Source organism: Haliotis asinina, chromosome 9 (genome assembly GCF_037392515.1).
Source record: "Haliotis asinina isolate JCU_RB_2024 chromosome 9, JCU_Hal_asi_v2, whole genome shotgun sequence".
Taxonomy (NCBI): Eukaryota; Metazoa; Mollusca; class Gastropoda; order Lepetellida; family Haliotidae; genus Haliotis; species Haliotis asinina.
In genome coordinates, this window is record NC_090288.1 from 45370428 (window position 1) to 45387829 (window position 17402).

Genomic DNA, 17402 nt, shown 5'->3' on the forward strand with positions numbered 1-17402 from the left:
TATTTTCATTTAAAAATCTACCCGTTTTAGCTATAATAACGGTTACGTTATTTTTCAGGGCATTACCACATGCAGTCTTTCCAGTCTTTCCAACCCAACTGCCTTCCTTAATGAAAAATAGAGCTGCCGTTATATCATCATGAAATCATAACGTGGTTTTAGTCACCATAAGGCTGAAATATTGCCGACGTTACTGTAAAATCTTAACTCACTCACTCACTCACTCACTCACTCAGCTGTATTCCGCCTTTATGACGGCGATCTGTATGTCATCAAGGCTGGACCAGACAATCCAGTGAATCACATAATGAATCATCAGTGATACTATTACATGTACATGCATCAGCCAAGTCATGTATTTTTCCATGAGAGTGCAAGCTTCATATCACTGGGTAACTGGGGTGGCGGAGTAGCCTAGTTGTCAAGCCAACCGAAGACCTGGTTTCGATTCCCTTCATGGATATAATGTGTGAAGCCCATGGTGTCCCCAGCCCTGACATTGCTGGAATATTACTAAAAGGTGCGTAAATCTAAACCCACTCACTCATTCACTCACTGATTGGCACGGCGATGTTAAACGTCGTCTAGACGATGTCATGTGTGTTTTCGTATACCAGCTGTCACGTTCTCAAACAATCCTGAAATGATTGTTCAAACATTGGTGACGATATCGTGATAATGGTTCGACACTGTTTCGAATACTAAACAGCAAAGGAAACGAAAGTTTCGAAAAAATGAAATGTTAAAAAAGTAAGCGACTGTGTTTATGGAACGTTCATTGTGTAAACTGACAAAAAAGCCACACATGCGTTTCTCGTGCTGTTCAATATATATTAGTGATGATCTCGTTGCAGATACAACCTTGCATATAAAATGAAGTAAAATGTCAAAAGTTCCGACATCGAGTCAACACATATCGTGTCAGTCCCCCCTTGTGTTTTGTAAATATTAGAAAAGTCTATAGGGAGACAACCCAGTTTATGTCATCGCGATAATTGATTTTCGTAATTGGAATAGGATATTAGCCTGTCCATCAAACCCATTTCGTCGGAGGTTAGGACAAGCCTGGGTGAGTGAGGACCTAATTTTAACCCCCCCAAAACCAAACTGGTTTGGATATTCCATAGTTTGGTGGTTCGCTGGTGTGTTGTTTAACGCCGAACTCAGCAACATTCCCATTACATAATCGAGTCTGGACCAGTGATCAACAGCATGAGCATCAATCTACGATGGTGAGCATAGGTATAGTTATCATATCTAGTTTGAGGGCAATGAAAGACAGCAAATGTCATCTGAATTTTATTGAGAAATGCTATGTAAAATAATACCTTCTTTAAAATCCGGGAATATATCAAGACGTTATTAGAGGATATTTATTCCTAGCGCACATATTCATGCAACTAGTGCTTGCTGGATCACTAGCCTGACGCTTTAGCCAGCACGCCCACCGCGCCCGCACCCGTGAATTAGTAAGTAAATTTGCAGGAGAAATTGAACTCCAGCCTCAGGTATTTCAATATGTTATGGTTCAATAACCATCACAGCGAAATCGAATAAATGAACATCGTTGTGATATTTAGATCTATGCATAAGGATACAGATATCCAAGTCCACAGCAAGATTTCGAAAAGTTTAATGATAGAAAGGAGAAGGATTGTCATTTACAAAACTCAGGTTCCTAATTTGACTTCTACTACATGCTTCTGAACCCAGCTTTGCATGTTTTCAGCATCATCACTGTTAGATAGTGATTCATACATACATAATACAAACAGAATCGTACTATCGACCCCGCTGGCCAGCAGAGCTATGGAAACACTTTTGTCGCTCATATGTCACAAAGCGAAAGCAAGTCATGGCGCAGGTACGAACCTCCACTAGATACATAATTTGTAGAGTAAGGACTGCATACCGTGGTTAAGAATACAAGATTATCGTGATTCAGCATTAACTGAGTCTTTATCACACGGATGAATTCATGTATTTTGCGTCACCTCTGTTATCGCCTATCTCTGAATAACATGGCTCTGGCATTTCTTCCATTGTTGCCTGATCCAGATCAGCATACGGCTCTCCACGTGTGGTTTCTAACGCCTGTATTGTCTTCCTCAGCCTGGAAGCAAATGATAAATTCCATGTTTCCATGTCAGGCAATGGTAAAAGCAGAGAGGAACACTTTCGTGTGATTAGATAATCTGCTTCTAGTTGAATAGACTCATATACTTTAGCACCGACTAGAAATGGTCACAGCTTTCGCAAAACATAAGGACGCCACCTGCTGTGTCGTCGACAAAAGACGACAAAGGATAACTGTGTCATATCCATGAATGACACGTTGTTTCTCGCAGTCATAACAAAAATGAACATGGAGAAAAGGTTCGTCAAATCCAATGAAAAAATAAAACGTGAAAACGAAAAGTAATTCGATTTTTGCTGTCTTCCCCATAACGTTTCTAACCTCAAGTCTTTGAAGGGCATTTAGAAGTGAAATGCATAAGAATGAAGATTTTATGGATATCAACTTCTTTATATGAGAACACAACGTTTCGGAGTTAATGCTTACTCCTTCATCTAACCTCCTTGGCTGCTCACGATATTGTTTCTAATGCTCCTCACACTTATGCATATTCTGAAAATCAAAAGACTTTGAATCGGCCCACAATTTCTGTATTCCATATATGTTGTATTGCATATTTTACTGATAAATAATAGGTTTTGATGGGATATGGATTAAAGGGTGAGATTTAATTACAACAAAATCTATAATTAAGAATGGATCTAATTTGGCCGTTCCAGTGTCAGTTCTCTAAAGACATAGCCCGGAAACATGATTGCAAATGGTTTGTCAACAACCAGTTAAAAGACAATAGATGCATTTGGGGATATTTTAGAGGTGGGGCATTTGTTTTGGATATCATAATAATGAATATTGAATAATCTGAATACGTATTACCGATGTTGAAAGCAATACATGAGAACATTTTGTAAACCCTATTCAATAAATGTCCAGTACTGATAAGAGACACGTCTATACTCACCTTCTGTTGCACAGAGAAGACACCAGGACAATTATCAATATGACAGCTCCACTTGAAACTGCAACTGCTAATGTCGTGAGATAGGAACTTGGCTGATTGGAATTTAAGGTGGAGTGTTGGTTATCAACTGCAATGGAAACATGTAACAACGTGATAGACAAACTACTTCAAAAGACATAACAAACCTCAGTCATTGTGCATTGAAATTTGTATTTATGGATTTTCTGCCACGGTCAGTCGCCAAGTACAATACTATGTGGCTGAAGTAAACCCTGAAACAACACCGGAAGTAGGAACAGTGAGTCACAGAAGGAATATCATTGTCACATCCATGTTGGAAAGTTGTAGCTCTGGCGCTCCACTCGCTAGGTCCGTTGCAGGATGCGAGGTCCTGGGGGCGGACGACCGAATTAACTAAACACTGCATTCATGTACTAGCATACATAAATTCATAGAGAAACGCAACACCAAGGTTTATGCACATATAGTTTTTACTATGTCTCGGTCCATCTCTAAGTACAACGTCACCAACAAACAGGGTAGGGTCGTCCTACGGAGGGCAACTGAGGGGCGTGGACTGACGTCCGTCACTTGAAAGCAGGCACCACTCGCTCAGTGCCCAACCTGTCTTTTTATATGGTTCGAGTCTGACCTGATTTTGATCACAGGAAGTGATAGGAAGTGACTAGGTAGAAGAAAACGGAACATATTGGGGTGAAAACGAACGTTGTGATCATAACAGCGCTTTGCTAGAAATGTAAACAAAGAAAACATTTTTATACTGAGCAACATTTTCTGAGTGTTTTAGACATCAATTCGCCCCTTCGTATTATAGGTGGGCTTCATATTTTTCCATGCTCAATACGGAAACAGTGTCTCTGCAAGAACTAGAATATACTGATACAATACAAATACATATATTCACTCGAAAGTTCTGTGCAGCGTGAGGCCGTGCCAGACGCAAAATCATGGAGAATGACAATGAATGAATAAATGGTAATAGTAGTATATACAATGGGGGTTCTGGACCACTTTCAAGAAAAGTCTCTACAAAGCCTTATTTACTAAATAAGGCTTTGGTTGGGCCCTTAGCTCTTGCTACTATTACCCCTACTACAAAAAAGTTGGCGTGCCTATGTCATGTTTACCGTGTGTTGGTAGGAAGTAACACTGTGCCGTACGGTACGATCAATAATTCTTCTCTTACAAACCCCCTACCCGGCCCATCCCTCAAGTAGTACAAGTTAGGTTCGTCGGCTTTCATATCCACTTTATCTATGTTGTAAGTTTTGACTGACCATACAGGATCGGTGGCCCACTTACGGCTATCACCCTCGTGTTCCCCCGGCTGGTATAGATACCTCACTAGGGCCCTATCTGGTATCTGTTTCTCCTTCCCATGCAATGGAGCGGCCGACTCTGCAACTATTGATTTTAGTTTGATAGCGTCTGCCGGTTTCTTACCGGTGAGACGGGTGACTTCATGATTGATTGCCGACACCACCTTGGGTAACCTCGTGACCCATTCAGTCGATCGTTTTCCAGGGGTGACCATCCCCCTAGCATACTGATGGCCGAACAAGCGCTCAGCCAAAGTCCTATTAAATCTCTCAACTATGGCTTGGCTGCGATGGGCTCCGGCCGTGCCACGCCTGACCTTTGTATCGTGTTTGGCTAGCAGTTGTGACACGGCACCCATGAACTCCCGTCCGGGGTCAACTTGCAGCTCTGTTGGCCACGTCAGCGGGCTGCGTTTGTATATGCGTTCGAATCCTCTGGCTACCTGGGCCGAATCTTTCGTGGTCAAGGGTTCGGCTTCCTTGTAACGACTGGCTACGTCCACTACGGTTAAGGCATACTTGTACCTCTTGTCGTGGGGTAGGAACAGTAGGTCTGCCTGGTGAACGCTATTAGGTATGTTAATACCGAACCTCCTTCTAGGCACGTAGCGTGGTGCCGGCAAATAGATCTGCCACAGGGCTTGTTTTTCAAGCCACGCTTTGGCTTCCTCCGGGGGTACTCGCGCTATTTTAGCTAGCTTATCTACTGCGCTAGCTCCTTTCCTGTACCCACGCGGGCTGTAGTAAATAGCCTCAAATTTTTTCATGTCCATACGCGTATGTGTTTATCCCATCAATAGCTATCCAACGTTTCGTGTCCATAGGCAACAGGGACGTCTTGTTTATAGTCAGTCCGTATATCTTATGTCCATCACTTCTAAGTGTGTTCATTTTATGCCTAAAGGTACGGGTCTTGAACAGGGCTTCCTTGAATCTGGCGTGTTTGATGTGTTGTTTCACCACATACTTCTTAACCCCCTTAGCCTTCCGGATCTCACTATTGTCGGCTTTCAGTATGGAGTACATCTTAGGTCTCAAACCTATGTACTCGGCTATGGGCGTGCCAGCACACTCGTCCTTCATCTTACCTAGGACCTTTTTATTTACCGCACTGTGTATGGCATGGGTCTTAGGGTAGTCGCTGGTGTCGTATAAATCGAGGTGTTTTTTCATGTCCTCGTACACGTCCTCGGTTCGAATCTCCATCAGCAGGGAATCCGTGTCAGTGTACAGCACTTCACACCTGTCGCTGTACTGTTTCTTGAGCTCGTTGTAGTAAAAGTCGTACATCAGGTGTTTGGATAAATCGAGGATGCTCATCCCCACGTAAACAGGCCGGTTGAATTTTATGTGGCTTTTCTTCATGTGTAGGGCAACCAGGTTGTCTGTGAATATCTTACTACGGTTGAATGCCGGACTGGCTATCAATCTCCTGAGCTTGTCTTCCTCACTCGACCGAACCAGCTTCACGGTCACGCGTTTCCTCAGGTTCTCCATAGTCTTACCAAACACCGAGTTGTTCATGAGCTTGTAGAGATTTTTCTCAAAATCACTGGTGGCTTTTTTTCGTAGATCTGTGTTCATTCTGATGTAGGGCTCCATCCATGGGCTCTGGTCGAACATGAGCACCCTGTGTATTTTGGTCAGCCTCATACCCAACGACAGGTACAGCTGTAGGTTGCGATAGTGAACGATGTACTTGGTCTTATTCATTAAGTTAGGCACGAGTTTTTCAACGTCTGTCACACGCCCACCTAACAAGTTATGTTGGTACTCAGACATCCAGTCTGGGTTAACCCTCATACGTTCGGGGGCCAGGGGGTAGCTGTTGTGCGATGTGTGTAATTCCTTGGTATACTCTAAGTCAACCTCGAGGATATACCCTTTGTTCGAATCTGGTGCAACCCCCATAACATCAACGTGGGGTACCCATTCGAATCCCCCTGTAGGTAGATACTGGCTCATGGCCCAGCCGTACAGGTTGTTTGCGTCGAGGTAGAGAATGTGATTGGTTGGCTTGTTAGGATCGTAACCTTTCACGTATTGATTATTTGCTTTCGCGTATCGTTGGGATGCCATGGAAATCCCACCTCGCAAGCCTTTCTCAATGAATAGGTGCATGTCGTAATCTGTGAGCAATTCTAAATTAACTCCGGTCTTTTTAAGCAAGGCGTCCCACGACAGACCTGGGCTGGTGTAATACCATGCGGGGTCGAGTTTATACTGCTTGAAACACGTCCGCCTAAACGTCTCAAACACATCGGCTAACAGCAGTACATCTGTCCTCAAGTACAGGTCGTGATAATCACCCAGGTTCTTACAACCCAGTTTATTCCATACGTTAGTCGCGTGCGAGTAATCATCTCGTTCTCATTCAGCTTGCTATAAAAGCAGTCAATAGGGGGTAGTCTGGTCTCGGTGAACTTGACCCAACTATCCATGTACTCATAGGGGTACACACCCTTCCTCATAAGCAGGGGTCTAGTCTCGGCGTCTGTGTATCGATCGGTGATAGGGAAGGTATTGTTGGCCTTGACCAGACTGTCGAGTGACGACAGGAGGAACTGAAACGAGTCAATGAACCTAAGTCCGTTTAAGCTGAAGGAGATGTATCTCTCCATGTTGTTGGGGATGCACGTTATATTACCATCGATTTTCGCGATGGCCTGCATGATCAAGTGTGAGTCGTCCCCTCTCAAGTTGTGAAAGACAACGGGGATGTTTATTGTCTTAGGGTTGATTTTAAGCTTGAGGTTGCACGCGCTGTGAGCGGCGCCTCTATACTTACCAGTTATGTGGCAGTGATCTCTCACCGAATCACCGTTAAGTGGTGAGTCACACACGTGACAGTTAGTGCTACTAGCGTGAGCTAGCCTGTCGAGTCGGGTCATACGCATGGGAGCGATTCTATACAATGCATTCCTAATAATTTTTTCTTCCTCCTGCAAACACTTTAGAAACCTTTCAGCCGCGTCAGGGCCCCTATACACTACCGGAGCTTTCGTTTCCCCGTCACAACGGACGACAATGTATCCAAACGAACAGGCTTTATGCTCGGTGAAGCTACCACTGGGGGTATCCCCCACCACCAAGGCTTCGAAGTCGGCGTATATGATATAAGGCACAGACATTTGGTTCTTGTGGTTACTGAATTTTAGGATATTATCACCTTCCTTAGGCATGTCGACTCGTATGGCTGTCTGCCCCACACCTTGACAATCATCCCGGTGGGATTCTAATAAATCAGCTCGTGTGAAGCCATGTAGGCATCGTTCACAGAAGTGGGTCTTTTCTCTGTGTGCCGATTGGTCATACAACAGCCTGCTAAAGTGTTTTATCCATGTGTAGTGATACTTGTCACCTCGCTGGATCATGAATATATTGATAACTTGGCGATCCTTCACCGGGCTGACCCTGTGTACTATTGTTGTGTTACCTTCGTGCCCAAAGACATTTATAGCCAGATTATTCTGTTTTTCTACTTTAGTGATCTGGGATATGGGGGTGGGTTCATCTATACCATCCCAGTTGAGCCCATCGTCTTGGGGATAGCTAGAAAGCCTATCTGAATGAGTGTCAGCTGGAAATAAGGCTGACCTGATAGCTAACCTCAGGCACTCGTTTCCTCTATTCTTAACGTTTACTATGGCATGTTTGTTCCTATAGTAGGGAGGCAAGGCTAGGTATGACCCGCCTCTGAACGGCACGTAGTTAGCTATGTCTAGATAGACATTATCGATTTTATCTACAGCCCACCCGGACCCCAAGTGTGTGTAGCGTTCTAGGTATTCTCGTATCTGCTGAAAACTGGTATCGATTGATGCGTCAATGGTCTCTGTATGTGTGACGACCTCTTGTTTACCTCGGAAGTAAGGCTGAACATATTCAGTGGTACTCCCAACCTGCTTATCGAGCGACATTTTCACTGTGATCTGAAACTTGATACTTCCTAGGTTATTTAGTTCCTGGTTGACCTTATCAGCTATCAGAGGCTTGATATCTGTAATGTCTATGTTTCTATCAACGTGCATGCGCCAACCTCTCAAATAGTTGCCTACAGCGCGCTCAGTGCGCACGAACTGTAGGTCAATAGCTTTATTCTGTCGTAATAATTCTACAAGCTGTGGTTTTCTCATACGGGAATACCCGCCTAAACCCAAATCGTGTGCCTCGGCTTTCAGTTGTTTTACAGTGGGACGTGCTACGGGGGCATGTGATAACAATGCGGTTAACCCGGCTCTCCCCAGGTTTGAATAACCCGTGTATCCAAGCTGTTTTGCTTGAGCTTTTAATTGTTTTACTGTAGGAGGGGCTTCTAACCCTAGTAATCTCAACAATGCTGACTTCCGCATTCGAGAATACCCGATCACACCTCTCTGTTTTGCGACCCGCTTGAGCTCGCGCACAGTAGTCATAGTGTTTACACCTAACATAACCAATGTCTAATTGGGTCACAGTAAAGGGAGGTAACCCTTGATAAAACATTTATTTGGAGTCTATCTTGAGCAGTCGCCTACGTTCTTTTATGTAGTCCTTTTTATTTTCGTAGATGAGTTGATGTCTGACTACGTTCGCTCCGTGAGCTTTACATAGACAGTAGTGTCCTTTAACCCCGATACCACACACAGAACACGTGTAGTTAGGACTTCCCATATGGAAACAACAGAACCCCTGATTCCTGCATTTCCTACCACAGGCCTCGGTCTTCCCCATAAGTATGTATTCGCATCGGTATGGAGCGGGTCTCATGTTTACTTATATAGGTATTTAATTTAATTGCTTCGCAACCAACGCAGTAGCTGCTATACCCAACACTATGAAGCCCAGTTCACGATTCATTTGTCCCTTGGATGGTGTGTAGTACTGAGCGAGTGTGGGTTTATTGAGCGGTTCCAATCGTTTACCAGTTAGTAGGTAGTATTCTTTCATTGCTTCATCGACATCGTTGAATGTTTGAACGGCATGGTTTTCACGCTGGAGTTGTTTGTTAATAAAATCGATCCTCTGGAGGCGTTTTTTAGCGTACTCGGCCTGTGCCTTTTGTAAGTTCTCAGTAGCGAGATCGTGCCGCTTCCTTTCTTCCTGTATTTCAGCCGCGTGATCATCTCGTAGTTTCGAGAAGAGGAAATTACTCCCGGAAAATGCCAGGGCATTCACTAACGCCCCACCGACCATCATAGCTATCGTGGCCATCCCTATATTTATTTCATTATATTATCAGGTATTATTCCTTGTTTTACTAGGATGTCTTTTGTGGCCATCGCCATACCAAGGTTCATTATGAGCATACCCATATCCTGCAGGTTGAAATCTAGCTTGATAGTTGCTTGTTTAAGCACCATTTTAGTCAACCGAGCGTACCCTACGGCTAGACTGGCGACCACTGTGGCGTGGTATGCGTCGTTGACGAACGTTTTCCCCTCAGACATTATGTATATATAAAAATATTTTAAATTATAACATGATATGCGGGTCGACAGTGGGGGTGGGGGGCTCACTGTTGGGTGGGGGCTCACTGTGGGACGGTACCCCCACGTATAACCACGAGATAGCCAAGGCAGCAGTTACGCCTACAGCCAACAACAGTCGGGGGTTCGTCACTTTATGTTGGTTACACCACCGTTTTTTACCGGCAGCTACTCTCTTAGGATTCTTCTGTCTGGTTACTGTTGGGGGTACCCCCACTGGGGTCACTTCCCTCACTGGTTCCTGTGAAGGGGTCTCCACCGTCACCTCGGGAGGGGTTTCCCTCAGTTCCCCCACTGGGGTTTCCTGTGCAGCATCCATCTATACTATTATTATTATTCTTTCTCTCAAATTGACAATGTTTTGCCGTGATAATCGCCGCCGTCACTGGAGCCAACAACATACCATATTTGTGGTATAGCAGCTGATAGAACTCACGGCGTGTTCGATAAAAGGGTCTTTCTCGAGGTCTTCCCACAGGTAAAGTCGGCGCTCTGGTGGAATGGGAAGGAAGTATGACACAATACCGGTGTATATCTGGGTCATAGCCGATCCTATTGTCTTTGTCATTTCTGCTCCGAGCCGGGACTCGTATCTAGCGTACAGCTTATCGATTTCTTCGGCTGACATTTTGTGAATTTTATCCGGAGTGTAGTCTCCAAAGTAATGTTTGGCTTTGCCGCCAACAGCCAACGCCACCAGTTTCTCTCGCTTGGGGGAATCCCCCACACCCCCAGTGGGGGTACCCCCCACACCCCCAGGTACCAACTGTTCGAGCAATTCCTCACACTCCATCTTATAATATAACAAGTAAGATTTAGTTTTAACTATATAATACCCGATGCAGACAAAACACAGAGAAATGAAGGTTAAGTTGCACACGACAAACACTTCAAATATCATAGCTATACTTAGCATTTGCTTAGCTTTGCTTAGCTTTGCTTAGCTTTGCTTAGCATACTATATATGCTACTGGTTGGTCGGTCTTGAGCACGAGCTTAGCGTGTTTAGTTTCAGCGAGCTGTTTCTTCACCCGTTCCCGTTCTAATTTGCTCATCACATCGTTCTCTCTCAAACACTCCTCGAACGAATCCCTGTCCTTGCAGTGAAATAAGGCCACCCATCGCGTCTGCTCCCTGAGGTCTTTCAACACCGAGTTGAACTTCTGCGTTAGCACCCAGACGCTGTAATTTGCATGCCGGCCGGAGAAGGCCAGGTACGATAGCATGTCTCTCTTTTTTGTTATCTCGCGATTAGCGCTGCAGTCGTCCAGTATGAACAGCGTCGGTTCCCCTTTAAATTTCTCGTGAAGAGCTTTCAACCAGTCCTGCAGGCGTGTTCCAGGGTCGATTTTGTGTACGTCCGGGTCCGTCATCACCCAAGGTCGCGCGTACGTTTTATTCATGCTCAGAGTAGGGCACATGATAACGATGTTATCGAACACATCCTTGTAGTAACCCTCCAACATATCCAACACGAAAACGGTCTTCCCACAGCCAGTCTGCCCGCACACTATGGCGCAGTGTGGGTCAGTGGGGAGTTGGGGGTGTGGGGGTGTCCCCCACTCAGTAGATGGCTTGCACGAATCTCCCATTGTCTATATTAAGTTGCGCGTCCATAATAACGTACAGATATAATTTCAACTTACCAGCGGGTTGAGCCTTCTTAGTAATCTGGATGGTTATCCCTTCGCTGCCGTTATCTATACGGTGCCCACTACCGTGCAGTTTATCATCATCCGTGGATCGCATGTCCAACCATAGGGCGTACTTGGTGGTCAGGTATTCACCGATGTGCACGGAGCCGAGGTCCAGGTCCTTTGTTATATAATCCCCCACTGGTAGCTTTTTTATCTCATCCCACTGCTGGTGTGGTCTCATACCATGACTGAACAGCTGGTTGGGCACGCCCTCGATGGTCACTTCCACCTTTTCAATCTCGGGGTTGAAAAACTTCTCGCTGTCCCTCCGGAATGGCTCGTAATCCTCCACGGGGACGACCAGGATACCTTTCATTGATCGCGCCGGCACGTTCAGGTTGATATTCCACACAGTGTCGCTCTTATCTCACACGACTGATCTATGCCTCAGTACGCGATCGTACAGGATAGCCATCTTCCCAGAGTACTGGCTTCGAACCTGCCTGGCCAGCTCCGGGCTAGTGACCATGTCGAACTCCAGAGAGATGTTGTCTATGGCATAACTGGCCTCATCACCGTTCGGCGTACGCACTACTTTGCTATAGTCGTTAAACGTGAGCTCGTATTCGAGCCTATCACCCAGCGCGGCCTGGTAAAACGGCGCGTGTCCCGTGAGCAACTCGAAGTCGAGCGGCACGCAGAATCGATTCCCGTATGCTCGAGCGATGGCCTTTTCACCGTCCGATAGCTTGTCTAGCTGGTCTGGCGTGAAGGCATACCCTATGCGCGACCGGGTTGATTTGCTGATACCCTGGTACACATCATTGACTCGTTCTCCCTCGCTTTTCCAGAGATCCCCGTAGCAGTGAAACACGTCGCTGTCGTCGATGCTCAGCACCTCGTTACCGCTGATCTTGACGGTCGTTTTCTTGATGATAGCTCGACCAACGTTCCGCACTAGCTCGCGTTTGTCGTTGTCGGAGGTCAACGTGATATTGAACGCCAGTCGAACAGTGCCTGGTACAATGAGGTCATTCTCACCAAGGTTTGGAAATCTAACCAGCAGAGTTTGATTCTGGTCTATCTTGCTGGGATTGTTGGTGATGGTCACCGACTGGCGCACGGCTCTGGCGCCTAGTGGCTCTCTCAATCTTCTGAAAGGATCTAATTTTCTGCCGTACATTGTTATATATAAATAAAATATATTTTAATACTAATGGATGAAGACATACCTATGGATGATATGCGGGGCGATAGTGCCCAGGCATCCGATGAGCAGGAGACCTCATTTACTAGTTTGCCATTGAACCAAGAACTTTTGGAAACAACGGTAAATGATTATTACAAAAGTTTAAGCAGCTCTAAAAACTACGTTGAACCACAGGGTCGATACTATGATAATTTTTTTATTGATAAAAAGGGTGTTCTACGCCTTACATCTAAACCAGAGGTTTACCTCTTTGACAAGCGCACTAAAAAACCACTGGCCTTGTCAACTCTAGCCAGCCGCCATGGTGGTGTCGAATTTATCCGTGAAAATCTAAACATGCGTAATTACGGTGGTGCAATACCTAAGGCCGTTAAAGAAGATCTGCAAGCTACCAGATCCCACCTCACCACTAGAGATGAAATGACACCACAGCGTGCTACAGAAGCCTCGGACAGCATAGAAAAACTGTTGAGCACCTACTGGGACAAACCGTTACCGGGGTTTGACTTTCTGGTAAGGGAACTGCACGGCTTAGACGAAGCCGTGAAACGCGTGCGTGGAGAACTCATGAACAACAATGGGAAACTGAACGAAATCGACGAGCACATCGCTAGGGAAAAAACCAAACTCAACGAAACTGAAAACGATGATATGAAGCGTCGTATCAATGAACGACTACGTGATTTAGAAGACGAGAGACGTACACGATTGGAATCCGCTTCCTCGAATCGTGAACAGCTTCGATCCCAGATCAGTCGCATTCGGGAAACAATCGATAGAATACTGAACGAGGATACAACTTTAGCCAACAGGATTCGGATATTGTTCCGGGAGCAAGGGATCACCATCGCCAGCATTCTGACTGCATTGGGTTTCATTATATCAACCCTGGTGGTGTCACTGACAGGGGGTACTGTGGTGCCTGCCGGCGGGGGAACTCCCACACCTGGCGGCGGTGTTAAAGACTGGATAAAAAAACTCGGGGAACGCCTAGATAAACTGGCTGGTAAAGCCGCCGAAGCCCTTCCCGGCATCCTGGGTAGCATCGTCTCGTGGTTGTTGGGCGCTCTGGCTAAAACTGCCACGTGGCTCAGTCAAAACCTGTGGGCAGCCATCGTCGCCGTGGCGGGTCTGGTGTACGTAGCGGCTAAGAAATTTTTAACCAAATAAGTCCCAAAGCTACCCCACCAACCACCAGGGCCGTTTTATTATCAATATGATTGGAGGCCTGAATATGGGGGTGTGTGGGGGGTACCTCCACATGAACTTTAGACTCCGGGGGTGGCGCCACTATACCCGTTTCACGTGGTGGGATGTGTGGGATATAGGGGGTGTTAATATCGGGGTTGATACCCAACTTTTGATCCGCCGTGGCTATGACTATTTTGTTGTTATAACCCACCACTTTTTTTACTCTCAGTTGCATATCACTCGGAGCCATGTACAGCCCCACGCCAAACACGTAATTGACTTTCGATCTGGCGTATTCTAACACGTTTTGGTAACGGTCGATGGCCCGCGGGAGATCAACTGGAGAATTGATAGCATCCTCAACGTTGGAAACGAACTGTTTCTGAGCGTCGTAAGCAGTTCCCTTACCTAGGATGTTGGAACGCGTCATCGACTGCGCACCCAACAGCGCCCACACGTACGTTCGAATCGAGTCGTTCAAGCGTATTGTACCAGCACGAGTGAATTCTTTCGATGTTTTTGAGATCATTTTAGTCCAGGCTGTGGCTGCATCAGGATTGGTTTGCTTTATACAGCTGACATGGACCTTTTCATTCGTTGTGGGTCCTGTAAATGTATGTTTGCTTGGGTTGTATGAACCATCTTTAGAACCGGCATAATATGTTCCGGACCTGTAGAAGTACACGAGAACTATACCGAGACCATGGTTCACACCAGGAAGGCGAAAGTCTTTATTCGTTGGAATCTCAAACTCCCCACAAACACGTTCATAAGCGCGTTTATCATCGGGGTTATTCGTCATACTCCACGCTTTATCTTGGGGAAGAGGAGCACTTATTTCCTTCAATATTCGTCTCGTTTGATAATAAATATGAAACAAAATGACTGCCTTACTCAGTTCGTCTATACCGTAGTCTGGTGTCACACCCGACCCTGTCGTCGCACACCACACAGCAAAGTTGAGTTGGTTCTGCCAAAACTGCATTGGGTTTTGATTCCAGTTTACCACCGCCTGCGCGTTATTAACGGACACGATATAGTTTTCAAAGATATTAACAAAGGTTGTTTTAAACCCCGTACTACCTTCCACCACGATTTTCAAGTGTGCTAAATCCATATTATAATATATAATTTATATATTATAATATGTACATAACACTTCCAGGAATAACGAGCGGTGAAGCCGTTCAGCTGACGCACGCGATCGATAACACGTCAGGTCAACTCGAAGTCGCACTCTGCGATATCACCTACCTACCGCAATGGACTAACATCAACGCCAGCAACAATAAGCTGTTCGTCAGTGGGGCTCGCAGTCAGATAACTGACGGCTACTACAGCGTGTGCTCTCTAAACGACGAGGTCTTCAAACCCCTGGGAGCCGAACTCAAGATGAACGACTCAAACGGCACAGTGGTGTTAATCAACAACGGAAGAACCTCCTTGAGGCTCGGCCGACCATTAGCGAGGATACTCGGTATGTCTCCTGACGAGATAAAACCAACAACAACCGTCACAGGCACGAAGTTACCCGACCTAGTACCGTACCGAGAGCTGTACATTCATCTCGGTCAGGTGAGCACAACGTACAACATTCAAGGAGGTCACCCTTCCACTATACTGAGAGCAGTGCCGGTGAAAACTGAGAAATACAACGACGGTAGAACCGAGTCGTTTTCACCACGGCAGTATAAGAGATTAACCCAGGGCAACATACCTGAGCTGACAATATCGGTGTTAGATATAAATCATAATCCTGTAAATATAGGATACCTCAGCTTAACGCTTCATGTAAAATGACCAGCGCACAAGGGCCCGGAATGAAAAAATGCGTCAATATCGGGATCTCCGACCTCGGAGACACACGCGGTTTCGACACTCCCGGAGTAGATGGTAAATCGTATGCCTTGCAACTGAAAAACAACATTTACAAACGCGTTGAAGTCTCCGGTGGAACCCTAAGTGATATAGTAGATACCACAAGAGCAACAGTCAACACTAAGTACGCCCTTGTCAACACCGGTGATAATAACTGGATAATATACCCATCGTTCGGGGGTAAACTGTTCGACTTAGACGATGTTGAGAGCACTACCGTCGCCCGAAACAAGCCATATATGCTCGTCTTCACCGAAGATGACAAGTGGGTGTTGTTACCCGATAACGACGACTGGTTTCTCAATATTAGACTCGGCTCCCCTTACGTGTTCACGGATAACAAAGACAACCACCTAAACAAAGTCGTGAACAATGGAACCCTGCTCGTGGCTTATGTCCCAACTCAGAGACGTAGCGTAGTCGTCAGCCCACTCAACACTATGGCAGCCCACATGCTATCGAGTAAACTAACCATACAAAACGTGACATTGCAGTTGGTGTCTGAATTCGAAGGCGTGGTCAAGATACTAGAGAGTCTACCGGCAAACTCAACACTGATCATCAAAGTCTACCTAGGGGAACCATCGGGGAATGATGTCGAGATCGTGAAGGGGATCAAACTCGGGTGGGTGAAACGCCACCAGTATCAAGTTTGCAACGTTTACGTGCGGGTGGGTGTTGGAGCCGACACCAGTCTGGAGGGGGTCAACGTGATCGTGGAAAACAAGATATCACTAACCAAGATCTTCCTGCCTGACAACATACACTGCATGGGTATGAAGTTAACCCCTGAATTATTATCAAAAAAACAGTTGGAAATTATATCGTAATAGTATAATAATGACCAGTCATCCCAACACTACGCTTAACGACCTAGGAGATACGGAGGGATTCGATCAGCCTGGTGAGGAAGACACCTTATATATCCTGCACTTCAAAGACAACGTGTACATACGGATGTCGTTATCAGATTTTAAAGAGCCCAAATGGCTGATCAACTTAACACTCACCTCACCTTATATCACATTAACCGAATTGGGGCGTATCTCTAAGATTAGGAACAACGGTATCTGGGTTGGGGATTTCATTCCGGAGAGGGAATTAATAAGAACTAACGAAAATAGGTTAATATCTGCATTCGAAAATAAATTAACATTTAGCAGTAATCTTGATAGAATATCCTCCCCTTTCACACTCATCATAGAAGTCTTCTTTGAGTATTCAGACAATGGAGACCCACCAATAGCACACCAAATTTTACCCGGGGTGTCAATACACTGGTATAGCATACACAAAGGCCAATATTGTCGTATTGTTATACAACGGGATACCACGGGTCCTATAAACCACTTAATAAGCCTCCGTGGGGTTGTTATTACAACAGAAAGGTATATTAGCCTCTCACCTCTTACCCTGAGTGGTAGTCTAGATCTTATAGACTTCAAATTCATTGATAAACTATTAACTGAAACCCAATTAAAATATCTTTCATAATATATATTATAGGATGGGTCTGTACCCAGTCGTAGAGGAAGTAGCGAAGACGCTGGAAACCGTAGATGGGTTCCGCTTGAGGCAGTTATGTGATGTGAAACGTCAACTAGAACAAGACCGTGACACGCGGAAAGCACTATGTAAGA

General features: G+C 45.5%; 1 protein-coding gene across 1 annotated transcript in view; it reads right to left on the reverse strand.

Moving 5' to 3' along the window:
* Positions 1-1962: 1962 nt before the first annotated feature.
* The window catches only part of LOC137297279 (multiple epidermal growth factor-like domains protein 10), a 32229-nt gene continuing 16789 nt past the window's right edge, over positions 1963-17402 (reverse strand). Inside the window, exons 15-16 of the mRNA XM_067829292.1 lie at positions 3039-3153; positions 1963-2113 (exon numbers count right to left, since the gene is read on the reverse strand). Coding sequence (XP_067685393.1) covers positions 1963-2113; positions 3039-3153 — 266 coding nt within the window. The remainder of the gene's footprint in view (positions 2114-3038; positions 3154-17402) is intronic.